The 16,367-nt window shown below is 37.1% G+C and overlaps 1 protein-coding gene across 1 annotated transcript in view; it reads right to left on the bottom strand.

Annotated features, from left to right (window-relative positions):
- MEGF10 (multiple EGF like domains 10) overlaps window positions 1–16,367 on the bottom strand; it is a 113,066-nt gene that overhangs the window by 9,400 nt on the left and 87,299 nt on the right. Inside the window, exons 15-19 of the mRNA XM_088130035.1 lie at window positions 15,009–15,143; window positions 14,048–14,176; window positions 7,114–7,242; window positions 3,741–3,869; window positions 2,261–2,389 (exon numbers count right to left, since the gene is read on the bottom strand). Of these exons, the coding sequence (XP_087986161.1) occupies window positions 2,261–2,389; window positions 3,741–3,869; window positions 7,114–7,242; window positions 14,048–14,176; window positions 15,009–15,143 (651 nt within the window). The remainder of the gene's footprint in view (window positions 1–2,260; window positions 2,390–3,740; window positions 3,870–7,113; window positions 7,243–14,047; window positions 14,177–15,008; window positions 15,144–16,367) is intronic.

The following is a 16,367-nucleotide window of genomic DNA, read 5'->3' as shown; positions in this document are numbered from 1 at the left end:
GTGTTTCAAAGTGAAAATATTGTCCATTCCAAGCTCTCTTCTAACCTACTGACAATGTTCTGACGCTGTTCCAACCTTCATTCCCGTATTTTTGTTTTGAGTTAGAACAAACCATTTTGAAATGGGTACAGTTCCTGTACGTTTGGAACAAAGTTCAGAATGGCCATTCTAAGGCTGAAACAGGGCATTTGGGGATCATAACATTTCAACCTCAAAATATTTTGAACATTTCTAGTATGTGTTAATTTATAAATGATTTAAATATGCTTGAAAACATGCCAGAAGATAAGGTGCCTGGCACTCAGATTTTTTTGAAACTATGCTTTCACATAAGAATTAGGTTACATTATTGAGTTATACTTTTAAAAGAGTTAAGACACCTGGTTCTCAAAAATCACACCACACAGAGTAGTTCAGTAGTTAAGGTGCTGGAATAGAATTGGGTTCAAATTTCCAGTCAGCAATGAAGTTCTGTTACAGACGTTAGAACAATCCACTACTGCCAGTGTTATTTTCTAACTGTTCTAGTCTGGGGTTCACACAAACCAGTTATTTTTTCCCCCAAAAAATCGGCAGGCTAGAGTTGGAACATGTCCATACCCTGCTGGAATTTGGCAACTTAAGTATTTCTGATTAATCACTACACCAGCAGGTCTTGGCACCATCCAGGGTGCCTGCACAACCCTTGCAACTGTAGCTAACACATCTTTTCTTCTGCTCAGTTCAGCCACTTTGGAGGCAGTGAGTCTGGGAAGGGAAAGGGAAGCAGCATAGAAACAAGGAGGAAAACAAGGGCCCATGGCTCCTACAGTAGAAGGTGCTTGCCCAACACCCCTGTCCCTCCTTCTCTGCCCATCTCCTGTTGCAGACCGGCAGACCAGACTTGTCACACTATGTCTTGGCCAGTGGAAAATATGGTGGGCTGTGCTGCCCCTTGGGACAGATGGTAGGGAGCTGGGCGGCCTTTACCCTTATGCCTTCTTCATTGTTCTCCTCAGCAGCTTATCTCACTGCTTGCTTCTGAAGGTCACTCTGGAACTGAATTGGTGGTTGCCTAACAACTGATTTCTGTTCAGCCTAACCTAAATGGCAGAGTTGAAAGGATGATCAGACAGGATGAAAAGGGATATTTACATGAATGTTTGCCTAAAATTTCATGCTTTTTATAACTACCAATGCTTTTTAGAACCTACAACAATTAACATGTCTTTGAAGAACTTTCAGGAAACAATTTGGAACTTTTCAAAATATGTTTTAATTTATTTTGTAAGCCAAAAACTAAAATTGGAGAAATTAGCACATTTTTTCTAATTTGTTTTGTACTTCAAAAGACATAGTTTCTGAAATGTTATTTTAACTATATATCCAGTTTCATTTAAATAATGCATATACTATGTTTGGCCTTCCTTTTGACAGGTTTTAATTATTAATTAATAATACTTTTGTAATTTTAATATATGTATTTAATTTAAATTTAATTATATTTCATCATCAATTATTTAATTATTGTCAGCTGTCCTGACTACTGGGTGGAACAAAAAGACAAGATATAAAAATAAATAAATGACACACTATAGATTATTTTAAAAATTATTTCATACCTTAAAAATTATGAAACATTTTATAATTTACTGTATATAAAAATTAGCCACAGTAGAATAAAATAGAGGTAATTTCCAAACAACTTTACAAATTATAAATGTTACAGTGGTAAAATATAAAGTGCCAGACAGAAATAAGAAATTTTCAGGGTATATCTCTTCTTCTAAATTAAGCCCCCTGGGAATTCAACTGCCATTCCACTTTCTATGCAGAATGCTAAATAGTACCTAATACACCTTGGGGACTGTTTAGGAAATGTTACTGGGAACAAATGAGATGATGTTTAATTTGAACACACTTAGTTCAGATCAACCTTTTTTAATGTAAAGGAGTTTACTTTTGATAAACATACATTAGACTGTGTGTTAAGTCTGATCCTAATCATGCTTGAGAAGAAATCAGTGCCATGTAAAAGATGATGAATTGTACCTGACTATGTATATATAGGACTGGGAGTGGGATTCTTGTGAAGCTAAAACTCTTAGCATTCTTTGCCACTGGCCAGTACTGCACTGCCAAGATACATTACATTTTGCAACAATCTAGCACGATCCTCCTTCTAATCAGAAAATTGAAATAGCAATGGCACCCCCACAAATATACTTTGGGAGGCAGTCCTATCAGCATTTTTTAATGAACAATTTTTAGAAAATATTACCTTGGTCACATCTTGCTCCTTTCCAGCCAGGGCTACAATAACAGGTTCCAGTGATATGGTCACAAGTTGAGTTGTTCAGGCAGTCACATATTTGCCGACAACCATAGCCATAGGTACCTGGGGGACACTCTTTAGAAAGCACATGGAGTTTTTAGGTTTTTACCTTATTCAAATTTGCAGTCAGATTCATAGACCCTTCTCAAATACTAGTGACTATAAGCAGCTCAGAGTACAACTGGGACTTCCAAATTCTTAGCAATGGAGCATGAAGATACACAACATTATGGGTACTCATTGATCAGCAGTGCAGACATTGGTGGCAGAAAAGATTCCACTTCCCATATAGCATGTCCCTCCTCATCTTCTCTGAAAAGCAGATCTGCTTTTCTTCAAGAACATGCAGGAGGGAGAATGAGAAAGGAAAGTCCTATTTCATGATATGAAGTCTTTCTGTGTAACAAAGCCCCATATGTTTACAGTTCTGTAAACAGATTAGTATATAAGCTCTTCTGAATCAAGCTCTATGAATAAATTCCTATTGCCAGAAAACGTGTAGATGTTATCAGTCACCACCAGATGGCAAAGTTTCATCATAAGAAATTATATCTAAGACATTGGCCATAGCATGAAAAATGCTTATAAGTGCAGATCAAATACAATTTAAGATACATGCTTGTACAACGTAACATTCTCTCGATAAAAGATAATGTTGCCCCCACTTTTCTTAAAAGGCTCCACAGAAAATCAGGTTGCTAAAATAGCTGGGAAACCATTCATTACAATAGAAGTCAAACTCTCAGAATAAAATAATTTCTTCCATCTCTCTTATGATGTTTTACTTATATTATAAAAAGTTATATGTTAGTAAATGCATTAATTAAAGTTGAAATGCAGATTCCTGCATTCCTGAAATGCAGATTAACTCTAAACATTTTTTTTTTTAAATACAAAGTTTAAGGAAAAAAATACTAGTAAAATGTTTCTCATAATATGCCAAAGCCAGCTAGAGTATTCAGAATATATATCAGTTTTTACAAAAAAGAAAAAGAAAATAAATTAACTTTCATTGGTAGCTTCATTGTAGAAGTTTTCTTAAAAAATCATTGAAATGTTACTGAAAGTTCAACTAGAACAGAAACCTCCAACCTAATCCCCCCATTTACATCTAATTCTATTGATTTCAACAGAATTTGTATGCCAGTGACTTTGCCTAGAATTGCATTTTAAGGAGCTAACTATGCACTCTTAATTCCACTAAATTCAATGAAAATCATAACTTAAGATCAAACTTTAAAACAACTGCATTATGGACTGTATACAATACAGTTTACAATGTATGAAGTACCACTGTCTTATGCATTAGTTATCAACGTGAAATTTTAATATAGTCAGCATTTTCTGAGTAAGAAAAAGAGCTTAGTGAGTTTTAATTATACATACATCTCCTCTTAACAATGAGTAAGAAGAGTTTCCAACTCACTCTGTTCACAGTGTTTTCCCATGAATCCTGTTCGACATGTACATTGGCCTGAGATGTGATCACAATCAGCTCCGTTCTCACACTGGCAGATTAATGCACAGTCTTTCCCATAAAACCCCAGTGGACATCCTTGAAGAAGTTAAGAAAATAAAATAAAGCAGCATACAATACAATACAAATACAAAATACTTTAATGACCAAGTATAAAATATATACAAGGAATTTGTCTTCGGTGACAAACAGCAAGATCAACGGTGCATTTGGATAGCAATAGGAAATTAATAAATAGTAACAATAACACTGCCCCAGTAAAATAACTTTTCCAAAGGGAGAAGCCACTGTCCAGTACATATCAGGTCATATAGTATTTAACAGAGCAATGGCACAAGGGAAAAAACTATTCCAATGTCTAGATGTTTTAACATATGGTGCTCTGTAGCCGTCCTGAAGGAAGAAGTTGGAACAGATTATATCCAGGATGAGAAGAGTCTGCAGATATCCTCTCTGCCCTCCTTTTGACCCTCACAGTATATAGTTCTTCTATAGAAGGCAGGCGGGTTGCAATTATCCTTTCTGCAGACTTAACTATCTGTTGGAGTCTGAGTCTGTCCTGTTTGGTTGTGGAATCAAACCAGACAGTTATAGAGGAACAGATAACAGACTCAATGACTCCCCTGTAAATACATTCAACAACCAAGACTCTAAAGCAACCTTGGCTACTTTAAGACATGTGGACTTCAACTCCCAGAATTCCCCATCCAGCAAGCAAAGCAAATAACCTATGTCTGAAAATAGATACAGTACTGTGCAAAAGTTTTAGACAGGTGTGAAAAGATACTGTAAAGTAAGAATGCTTTCAAAAATATATATTGTAATTGTTCATGTTTATCAATTTATAAAATCTAAAGTGAGCAAACAGAAGAAAATCCCAAATCAAATACATATTTGGTGTGACTACCCTTTGGCTTCAAACCAGCATCAATTCTTACACTTGCACACTTTGTACACTTGCACACACTCAGGGATCTTGTAGGATTAGAGTCAGGTGTATGATTAACTAATTATACCAAGCAGGTGCTAATGTTCATCAATTTCATATGTAGGTTGAAACACAGTCATTAACTGAAACAGAAACAGCTTTTGGAGGAGGCTTAAAACTGGGTGAGGAACAGCCAAACTCTGCTACTAAGGTGAGGTTGGGGAAGATAGTTTCATGTCACAGGTCATACACCATGGCAAGACTGAGCACAGCAACAAGACACAAGGTAATTCTACTGCATCAGCAAGGTCTCTCCCAGGCAAAAATTTCAAAGCAGACTGGGGTTTCAAGATGTGCTGTTCAAGCTCTTTTGAAGAAGCACAAAGAAATGGGCAATGTTGAGGACTGTAGATGCAGTGGTTGGCCAAGGAAACTTAATGCAGCAGATGGAAGATACATCATGCTTACTTCCCTTTGACATTGGAAGATGTCCAGCAGTGCCATCAGCACAGAGCTGGTGGAAACCAGTGTGACCCGGGTACACCCATTTACTGTCTGGAGAAGTCTGGCCAGAAGTGGTCTTCATGGAAGAACTGCAGCCAAAAAGCCATACCTCCAATGTGGAAACAAGGCTAAGCAACTTGACTATGCACAAAAACATAGGAACTGGGGTGCAGAAAAATGCCAACAGGTGCTCTGGACTGATGAGTCAAAATTTGAAATATTTGGCTGTAGCAGGAGGTAGTTTGTTTGCCAAAGGGCTGGAGAGCGGTACAGTAATGAGTGTCTGCAGGCAACAGTGAAGCATGGTGGAGGTTCCTTGCAAGTTTGGGGCTGCATTTCTGCAAATGGAGTTGCAGATTTGCTCAGGATCAATGGTGTCCTCAATGTTGAGAAATACAGGCAGATACTTATCCATCATGCCATACCATCAGGGAGGTGTGTGACTGGCCCCAAATTTACTCTGCAGCAGGACAACAACCCCAAACATACAGCCAATGTCATTAAGAACTATCTTCAGCGTAAAGAAGAACAAGGAGTCCTGGAAATGATGGTTTGGCCCCCCAAGAGCCCTGATCTCAACATTATCGAGTCTGTCTGGGATTACATGAAGAGACAGAAGGATTTGAGGCAACCTACATCCACAGGAGATCTATCCAAGATGTTTGGAACAACCTACCTGCCGAGTTCCTTCAAAAACTGTGCAAGTGTACCTAGAAGAATTGATGCTATTTTGAAGGCAAAGGGTGGTTACACCAAATATTGATTTGATTTGGGTTTCTCTTCTGTTCAGTCACTTTGCATTTTGTAAATTGATAAACATAAACAGTTACAATATATATTTTTGAAAGCATTCTTACTTTACAGCATTTTTTCATACCTGCCTAAAAGTTTTGCACAGTACTGTAATTCATCATTTAAAGAAGAGATAAAACATATTCTTTAAAAGTGTTTATAATTGAAATAACACTTGTCTAATAAAAATGGTGACTGACTTACTTAGAAGGACCCATTATGTTTAAAGGGTATAGTTCCAAATAAGTTGCATAGGCCTATGTTCTAAATCTCAGTACTTCATTACTTCGAAAGAAATCCAATAGATTTTCAAGAGAGAAAACTTTTTTGCATGTATTCTCAGCATAGAGAATGCAGAGTTATAAAACAATAAAATAACATCAGAGCAGAAAAGAACTGAATACTAATACTAGTAACACAGAATAACAGTACAACTCTGTACTTCTTCCTAACATTATGTAATTCTGGTGGAATGTAAAAGTTATACTATTATAACTGTAGGAGATGGGTATTCAGAAGCCAAGCCTCCTCCCTGCCCCTCCAAATCAGTAATTTTTTCAGAAGTAATTTCCATTACTAGTGAAAATATTAGGAGGGCTACACACTCCTTAAAAATGATTCTGAAAAAAATGTTATGTGAACATCTAAAAGTATGACCACAAAACCTCCCCATAATTCTTTAAAGCAGCCTGACTTTCTTCAGGCTTCTGTGTAATTCATTTGTTCAAGTCAGCTGTGACAAACATTGGCACTTTTGGGGGGGTTCATGCAGGAGCCTAAAAGAATCAGACTGCTTAAATGAATAGAAGGGTGCTGTATTCATGCAAATCTGATGCATTTCTAATCATTTTTGAAACATGCATAGCTGTAATGTTTTAATATCTCATTCTGATTTATGTACTATAGGGGTACCACCTGCTGACTTATGAATAATACTACTTCAGGCATTAAAAACTTCTTTTGAGAAAATGGAAAGCAATATGAATTGGAAACAGATTATTTTGTAACCCAGCAGGAGCTCCTAAATTTTAGCTTTGATATTACTGGCTGTTTCTGAAATCCAGAATAAATTTATCAGGGTAAATATGTGTAACTCACTTTGTGTGCAATAAAGGCCAGTCCATCCTGGTGTACATTTGCACTCTCCATCATAAGCACTACAGTGAGCTCCATTGTGGCAATTGCATGTATGAATACAGTTTGGGCCCCAATGGGAAGGAGGGCAAGCTGAAACAAAACAAATCAGTTAATCTTATTTGACTAATTAAAACTAATTTAATTAATTAAAAATAAATTAAGCCCAGTGTAGTGATTCTTTCACCACAAGGGTTTGTGAATCTTTATCATATAAACCAAAATAAAATTGTGCCACAAAAATCATACTTCTCAGTTAAATCTGGTCATTATATTTGACAATATCATATTTGATAAGAGGATTGGGGTTTTTTTTTCCTGAAATAACAACTTGTGAATTGAAGGAGTCACTTTACACTAGCTGAGAAAAACAAAGGCTAAGAGTTGTAAATGATTGCAGAAATAGCTACTGAAAAGAGAAGATGCCTTGAAGTTCAGCAGGTGCTTGAGAGGAGCTGGTTATCTGTGATTTTAACTATAATTAACATTAATTTTGTAATGCCTTTCCTCCATTTTCTTTCCTTGTTGTCTAGCTATCTCTTCCCTTCTTATTTCCATCCAAATTTCTCCCTGCCTTTCCTTCTTCTTTTCATTGTAGCTCCTCTTCTTCTTGCTCCAGCTCCATCCTAATTTTTCCTTATTTATTTTTGCTGTTTCTGATGGAAGGGGGAGGGTAATATGTGTGTTGAATGCTTGTAGGTTTCTGCCTGTGATAATGGTTTGTGTGTGATAGAAGGGTTGGTATATTCAGAAGAAGGCTCAGTTAAATTTATAAATGGGGTCACTTTACAGGCAATTAATTTTATTTTTGTCCTAATTATGCCCTCTTTTAAAATATGTTTTTTAGCAAATCAATATCCACACATACGTATGAACATACAATATCCTACATACCTCCATTTATTAAGCAGGCAGAATTGTCTAAGACTGATTTACACTCTTTGACAAGATGAGGAAGATTGGAATTTCATAGGGTTTATAACTATGTTTATATTTTTTCTTTCGCATCTTCATTTTGGGAGGGATCATCTTCCTTGTAGGTAAATACAGTTCTAGAGTGGTCATATTTAAAATAACGTAATACAAATGAACTTTTAAATATTGGCTGTATTGACCTTTATTATTGCTATAATATGCATCATCTAAATGAATGTTCTTATTTATAAACTATATTTACTACATATTTCAGTAATTAAAATATAATGAAGAGGAATAGGGAACTTACAATTAGGGAGTAGGTTTTGCCTGGCCAGGTAAACTGAATAAAGATAAAGAGGCACAGAAGGACACAAGAAGTCCAGTGACTGCTATGTATCAAATGCAAGTGAAATATATAATAAAATCAATATTCAAATTCTTGTCCCTTTTTCTCCTGCCCAGGCAATATAATAAACCAGAAGCCAATCCCTCTTGTTGGGGAAGGGGAAAGAGGCAGGATACAATTTCTGCCTGATTTTTGTTTTGGTAATTGAGTGATCTGATAGCAGACTATCTGTATGTGGAAAGTGGGCCTCATAATCTATCTATCTATCTATCTATCTATCTATCTATCTATCTATCTATCTATCTATCTATCTATCTATTTTATATTGTTATATTTATTATAAAATTATATTTTTATATTTTTATACTTTTATTTATATTATATTTATTATAAATTTATAAATTATAAATTTAATTTATAATACCAAATAATTAAATTTATAATACCAAAAGCAAATTTAGTCCTACAGGATACATTGCCCATTCTTTAAAAATCATTTGTTTTAGTGGTGAATTTGGAGCCTTTACCACCATTATACAAAATTAAGTATGGAAAGACTCCTATATATAGTGAACTGGCCATTTTCATGGTCAGGTCTGCAATGGCCTACTGGCCAATGCTATCTTCATTCAGAGTGACTACTGAATCTTCTGCATAGGGGACCTTTGGAGACAATGTCGGGGTAGGGTGGGGTGGAGGTCATTGCCACATATAACATTAACAATACAGCACATGAAATAAAAGAGCATATGATAAAAATATCCAGTCACATGATTAAAACCATTGTTATCATTCAGAAGAGACTTCCGCAGATATTACTAATGCGGTCCACAGCCCAGATCTGACTAAAGAGTGGTTTGCAAAGTCATACATATAAAAACATTTCAGAGTTTTACAGAGATAATTCCAAAGTCATTTTAAAGTAATGGGGGTACTTTAAATATTTTGAATATTAGATATGTTACAGGAATATTTAAAAGAAATATTATTTCTTTTACAGGAATCACATAAAATGGACTTTTCCTAGCTTAACATAGATCTCCTTTCATTCAACCAGCACATTTTCCATCATTTATCAAGTGCTCATTGGTGAGGAAGAAGAACCATTATAGAACAAGATAAATGTGCTTAAGAATTCTGAAAACACAAGACATAAAATCCATTTTTTTAATTTATATTTTTAAGAAATCGCAAAGCACTGATTTATATGAATAAACATTAAAATAATTAGCATTTTGATATGGCTGTTAGTATGTCTCAAAAAAGAGATGTATAACTTACGTTTTACTATTTTAAAAAAATATAAAATGTAGCATGGAATACTCAAGACTAAAATAGCTGTGAATAGACACTGTAGAACATTGTAATGCAAGAAACATGACCAATGTACTAATACAAAGGAAATACTGTAAGCCGAAAATTAAACACCAAATATGTTTTCATATTATAGCAATAATCCACTTAGAAACCCACAGATTTATCTATTATGCCTGCAAGAGCCTATCCAGCCTTCCCTAAAGGATCCAGGTTACACTGAACACTGATCAGGAATCTGCAGATACAACTAGTCCAAAGAAGAATGGAAAATTCATCACTCTTATTGCCATTGTGTAGGCCTGAATGTGGGCTCTTATCAGTATTTGGTCACTTCCACTTCTGTTTTTCCACCACCATCACTCTTTTCATTTACTTCATTTCCATCAAATAGTCAGTAAAGCAAGGACACACCTGGGACTGGTAAAGAAGCCAAGGATTCGCAGTAGCATTGTTATTCAACATTCCCGCTACCTCCATATTCCATTGCTTGACCAGGCACAAGATGGAACTGCCTGCCAAATCGTCAGGAAAATCCTCTGAAAACTGTCCAGATCCCTTTGGCACCCACCCATGCTAATAGGTCTACTCCCTCTACTGAGTTCCAGGACATCCATGACCTGCAGTTTAACAGGGAAGTGATCTGACTATAGCAAAGGAGAGATGTTAATATTCTCCATATCCAGATCATGTCTCACCTGTTGAAAATAAAGATCAGCTTCACCATGTGCCCTCCAATGTAAGTTGGGTCTCTGGTGATATGACAGGCCCATGGTCGCCATGGAAGTCACAAAATAACCAGTTACACTGGACCCATTTCCCACGGCATGGAAATATAAGTTACTTAAGACTAAAAGCCTCATGATCCTCAACTCCTGATCCAAGATAAGATCCAGGAGTAGTCAGTACACCAGGAGCAGCTGTCATGGAAAGCTCAGATTCAGAAGAGTCTGAGCTAGAAGACACTACTTTTGATGCACTAGATGAATGCCAGGAATTGCTGGGGGGCACAACTCCAGAGGCCCTGGATAAATGCCAGTCTCAGGATGAGCCTAGCAATCAGATACCTTAGGCTGATGGAGATGAGGAACGTGCAGGGCAGCTGGCAGAATTAAGCAATGAGAGACCAAATCCAGGACCTCTCCCAGCCCTAGAGCACATTGTGCAGAGTGCCAAGCAGTACAAAGACATTCTGTCTACACCTGCACTATTTAAGAATGATGCTACCCTCCATTGGAAAAAAACTGTTCCACCTAATGGAACTGTGCATTTGCCTCCTGAATCTATTTCCTGTGGATACTCTGCCCCTTGGAATCCAGACCACCTGATAACTCATCTTATCCAACTTGGATTTTTGGACTTCTGGACTGTGTCGTAACTATGCTTTTGCTTTCCCCACTTGCTCTGACTACTTGGAACCTTGGCAGACAAGTTCCCTAGGGACTGGTACTTTGTTGTTTCAGGCATGTACTTGCACACCCACCCTGCACAAACCTGAAGTAAAGTCTTGCAATTAACTCCTTGGTGTGTGTGCATCACTGACTTTAGACAGGACAGCAGCCTTAGTTTATCATTGCTGCTCAGTTCCATACACAGGCATTCGGATCTAGGCAATGCTTCCTACTACTGAAAAAGCTCAGAAACAATCATGACTACCTCTGACCTTCATTCACAGCCTTAACATCATTGTTGCTGGGAGTCCTGAAATACAGCTGGACATATTTCTCAGTAATACATTCCAGATCCACATGATCAACCATCACTATATCATAGACAAACACAGTTTTATTATGTACAGAACTGGCATTTACCAACAACAGCTTGAGGCTAAGATGGTCAGCAATACAGATAACTGGACCCAGGAGAGAAACAACTGGCTCAGAAGATGCAACACTATGTAGGTCCTGTTCTCTTAAACTAGCTTACCCAGTGTCCCCACTGTCATATTCCTAGAATCTAATCTAAGCCCCAGTTCCTCCACCATCCCATTTAGCCCCTTCCACCCATCCATTCCATTAGCACAGACCACCATATGCAAAGCACATTTGCAGATAGGTCCAGAGCACTCAACACAACCACTCAATTTTACTAACCATTACCTTCTGCTCATCCTCCAGAATGTACAATATAGAATCATTCAACCCACCAACCAAAACTACAAGATTCACATATCTTCATAACTGACCAACCTTCAGACTTTTCCTTGACTTTTCATCCTACTGCCAATTTACCTCTTGGCATACATTAGTAGGGGCAAGAATCCTTTCTTCCCATTCTCTTACTTCAGAGGAAGCCTTCCTCACCACTCCTGGCTCTCAGCTAGGGATCAGAAACTCAAATACATTCCTTTGTTTCTCCTGTCCAGTCCAAATGCAATCTATCACCAACTATGTTTTATCATTTTTGTGATAAAAATGATCAGGACTTCTCAGGAGCTGCTGAAGCCAGGCTGGTTACTTTGAGTTCTCTGTTCTCCAGCACACTGACCTCCCCAGCAGTCTTTCCAATCCAGCTATATTATTCTTACTTTCCTTTTCACAACCACTGTTCAACCTTCCATTCCTTTTCATCTTGTTGTACAGTATGTGCTTCTGCTCACTTTGAACATGAGCTGCTGTTACCCTCTCACTTATGGTCACTTCTGCTGTAATGATGACCATGACATTTCTTCCTGCAAGGCAGCCAGGAAGATGCTGCTTACCTGGATCACTTTCCTCAGTCTGTACTGTCCTTGAATAGTAGCAGCGGCCCAGCAAGCAAACACTTCCTCCCAAATTCCCCAACTTTCTCAAAAAGTCCTCCAGTTCTATCAACTTCATATGCATATGTAAGAAATAAGAGCCAAATCTACAATTATCCAGTGAGAGAACCACATACTGAAAGCAGGGTAGTAACTCCTGGACATTTCTTCTAAGCCTTCCAATTATTTCTGCCTAGTAGAGGACAGAAGGGTTTATGTCACTAAACGAGCCTGTTGTGAGTGAAACATACTGCTTCAGGTATTGGAGGGCAATGGTAGCTCTCCCCCACCTCTGTATTGTTTCCCTTAATTCTATGCCTTCTATACTAGTCTCTTCTGTGCCCACTAATTTTGCCAGCCAACTCCTCTCAGAAACACATTTCATCACCAGAGGTGAAGTAAAAGCCATTTCCACGTTTGTTTGTTGTTTGTTTGTTTCATGGAATGGGGTATTAATATGCCTTGGCCAGCAAAATGTCTGACAAACACTGATAAAGGCATGTCTACTGAGAATGTATCTGATGAAAAAAACAAAATCTCTTTAATGAAGGGGTTCTAGTTCTCAAAAATATCTGCAATGATATGATGGCAATTGTGTACTGGGGAGTAAATCCTACTGAAACAACATATTTCTCAGTTTTCCCTTCTCTCCAAATTGTTTTCACTTTCAGTCTCTACAAAGTATTTTCTTATCCTATTAGCTCTTATTGTAGCTGTTTTTCTCTTGGAGGGGGAGTCACTTGGAACTAAGCTTCATCTTTTATCTCAGACTGTAGACAGCTTCTCCCTAGCTTTGCTCTTTGCTGTTTCTTTTTGCTGGTCCTATGCTGACTCAGTTCTCCTTTTAACTGTGCAGTGCTGTACTGTATGGTTTCTTTAGATGAACTGACATGCTCTAAGCTCAAATATGCCAGCTCCTTCTCTGTTACAGCCCAGACTCCAGCACCATCAGCCAGAGGTTGTTCAACCTCTGATGGGCAACTACCTTGCCCTCCAGCCATCCTGGCTTGTATCTGAGTTCTATTTATCAGTTTGCAGCTGACAAGTGGGCAGGGAACATACAAGGCTACATATTTCTTCTAGGAAAGTTGTGAATCTCCTGTACAGGAAAGAACTTGCATCTTTGAGAAGTTTGACTTCTCTCTAAAACACTAGGCATGCAGGGAAAATCTGCACTATTTTAGTGTGTTATAGCTGTGCTTGTCTTCACATCCATATAAAGGAGGGCTCCATATTATCCAGCCTCTTTTATGTGAATATCTTTCCATGGATAACATATAGGAAGGTTTTTATTTATTTGTACAGCAAATGCTTAAGAGTCTGCTGAATTATTTATAGAATTTATATCAATGGCTATATTATAAAGCTTGAATTTTTCAAAAGTGAAAAACCACATGGCATATATTTCATGCGCTATTAGAAATGCAAATATATTGAGATATATTAGTCATGCTGCTCTAATCATTTTATTTCTGTTAAAAATATGTTCTTAATCACTAGAGGAATATTAAACAGAACTAAACTGTAATGAAATGCACCCCAAATAGAAACTTCCCAAAGAAGGAAATGCTAGTACTTACGCTGGGAACAATCACTACCAATCCAGCCAGGATAACATTGACAGGATTTGTCAATTGGATTACAAGTTCCATTGTTAGTGCACGTGCAAACTCCTGCACAGTTCTTTCCAAACCTGCCACTGGGACAAACTATAGGAAGAAGTTACAGAGGTCATGAATACTTACATTCTTATACTTGTGTGCTTTACTTTTATTTTTTTATTTTTTAGATATTTTTATACTAATAGTCAGATGTCAGTAGCTGAGTGGATGGCTAATTAGGAGTTAGCATTTTTTCCTATAACTTTTGCTTCTCCCATCCCATTCTTTGGTTTCCTTCTCTTTGTCTCTGCAGACTTCTCACATCCTCCCTTTATCCAGGACTCACTACTTCTGCCTGCCTTCTATTTATTCCTTATTTCTTTATCCCTGCTTCCTCTATATGGTGCATCCACCCTCCCCCTTCTCTTCAGTCCTTGTTCTTATTTAGTACTCAATATTATTTCAGTAAGTGAAAATATCATATATGGAAAACTATTACCCTGACGTATTTTATTGTCAGCACAGGGTAACAAAAAAATTAGGAGTAGTCTGGGAGCACCTTTTCTGATTAACAAAGGCATCAGCTTTCATGAGCTGTAGTTCACTCTGTCAAATGAAGTGAAGATGATTAGTTGGCAAACGTGCTACCGGATTCCACCTGCTTTTTTTTTTGCCACAAGGTGAACAGTGATTTTTAAAGAATACCTATATGCATTTAAATACATTTTATATATAGCAGGGAAAAAGATGTTTGAAAATGCAGAGCCGCCATTTGAATTTAATTTTCTGACCATAAATAATAGGCCTGTACATATCATTCACTGGATGATGCTATCCTCCTCGTAGTACAGCAGCTCATCCAACGATTTGCACAAGCCTAGCAAATGTGTTATAAGGAGAAAACTGGGAACAGTTGGTGGCATTATTTTACCATTCCTACCTTCATTACAGAGAGCTCCAGTAAAACCAGGTAAACAATCACATAGTCCTGTCACATGATGGCATGGGCCACTGCTGTGAACACATTGGGGGCATGCCTGGTTACAGCGATGACCATAAAATCCTGGAGAACAAACTGAAAGAAGAAAGATGCCATCATATTCACCTTCCACACATACTTATCAAATCTACAAGAGGTGATCTGGATTCATCTGGAGAGATTTGGAAATACTTGAGAAGTTCTCATTTATGCAGATTATTTGTTTCATACAGTTAAAACCATTAAGTTTCCTTCAAATCAAGCTGGTCTCCTGATCCAGTTGAACCCCCACTGACATTATGGATACATCTGTATTGTTTTCTTGGCAACATTATCAAAACAATATACTATTGCTTCTTCCAGGGTTTTTTTTTTTTCAATTTCCAAAGTTTTACCTCCTAAATAATAACTACTTAAGATTTAAAGACAGTAAGATACACAGTGAAGTTTACCTAAAATTTCTGTTATTATTTTTCTTATGGAGTCACTTTATAACAAATCATTATCCTCATAATTATACTTTTTCTTGTCATAGTTGTCAATAATGTAATATTGTTTTTTCTCTAACTAGACCAGTCTGAAATCACTGCAACTGAGCAGCTTAAATATTTTTCTCAATACAAGGACAAGTGCAGAGAGCTGCACACTGCTGCTTATTTTTATTCAGCTCATGACTTAAAGGAAAAAAAAAATCCAATTCATTCTCATGCCAATACACCAACCCTTTCTTCAGAGATATATCACCATTTGGATTTATATATCACTAAGGAAGAAAGAAGCCATTGGGTAGAATTTATTTCTTTATATCTAATATTCTACCATTCCTTTCATGACCAATCAGTATATTAAGCAATGTTTCAAGTTAAGTGCCTGTTCTTAAGTTTCAAAGGTAAATTTTGCTTTTACATTTTTTAGAATTGCTTAGAAGTCAACTGGCCTGACATATTTGAAACAGGTTCCCTAAGGGGGGGGGGAAGCATTCCAGTAACATCAGTTTTTCAGTAAAAGTTTGGCACATCCATAATTTCTTCCTCCTCTCTTCATCCAAGTTAGCTGTCGATGTATAAACATCATTAGTGCAACAATCGTTTTAAATGCTACATTGTCCTGAATATACTGAGATGCACTGTCTTACAACAGAGAGAGTCCCTGGACTATCTCTATGATATAATGCCATTACATCATTTAATTTACAATGCTTCTGCATTAACTGAATGATTAACTCTGAAAGTCATTAGAGATGGTAACAATTGTTGCTAGTCTTGCAAACTATCCATCAAGGGTGGCTGCTGTGTAGCTTCAGTTCAATTCAATGGAGTT

Source organism: Python bivittatus, unplaced genomic scaffold (assembly GCF_059951505.1).
Source record: "Python bivittatus isolate LINGU-HERP-01145 unplaced genomic scaffold, Pbiv_v1 ctg000850_np1212, whole genome shotgun sequence".
Taxonomy (NCBI): Eukaryota; Metazoa; Chordata; class Lepidosauria; order Squamata; family Pythonidae; genus Python; species Python bivittatus.
The sequence above is the reverse complement of the archived record's forward strand: the minus strand, read 5'-3'. Positions and strand labels throughout refer to the sequence as shown.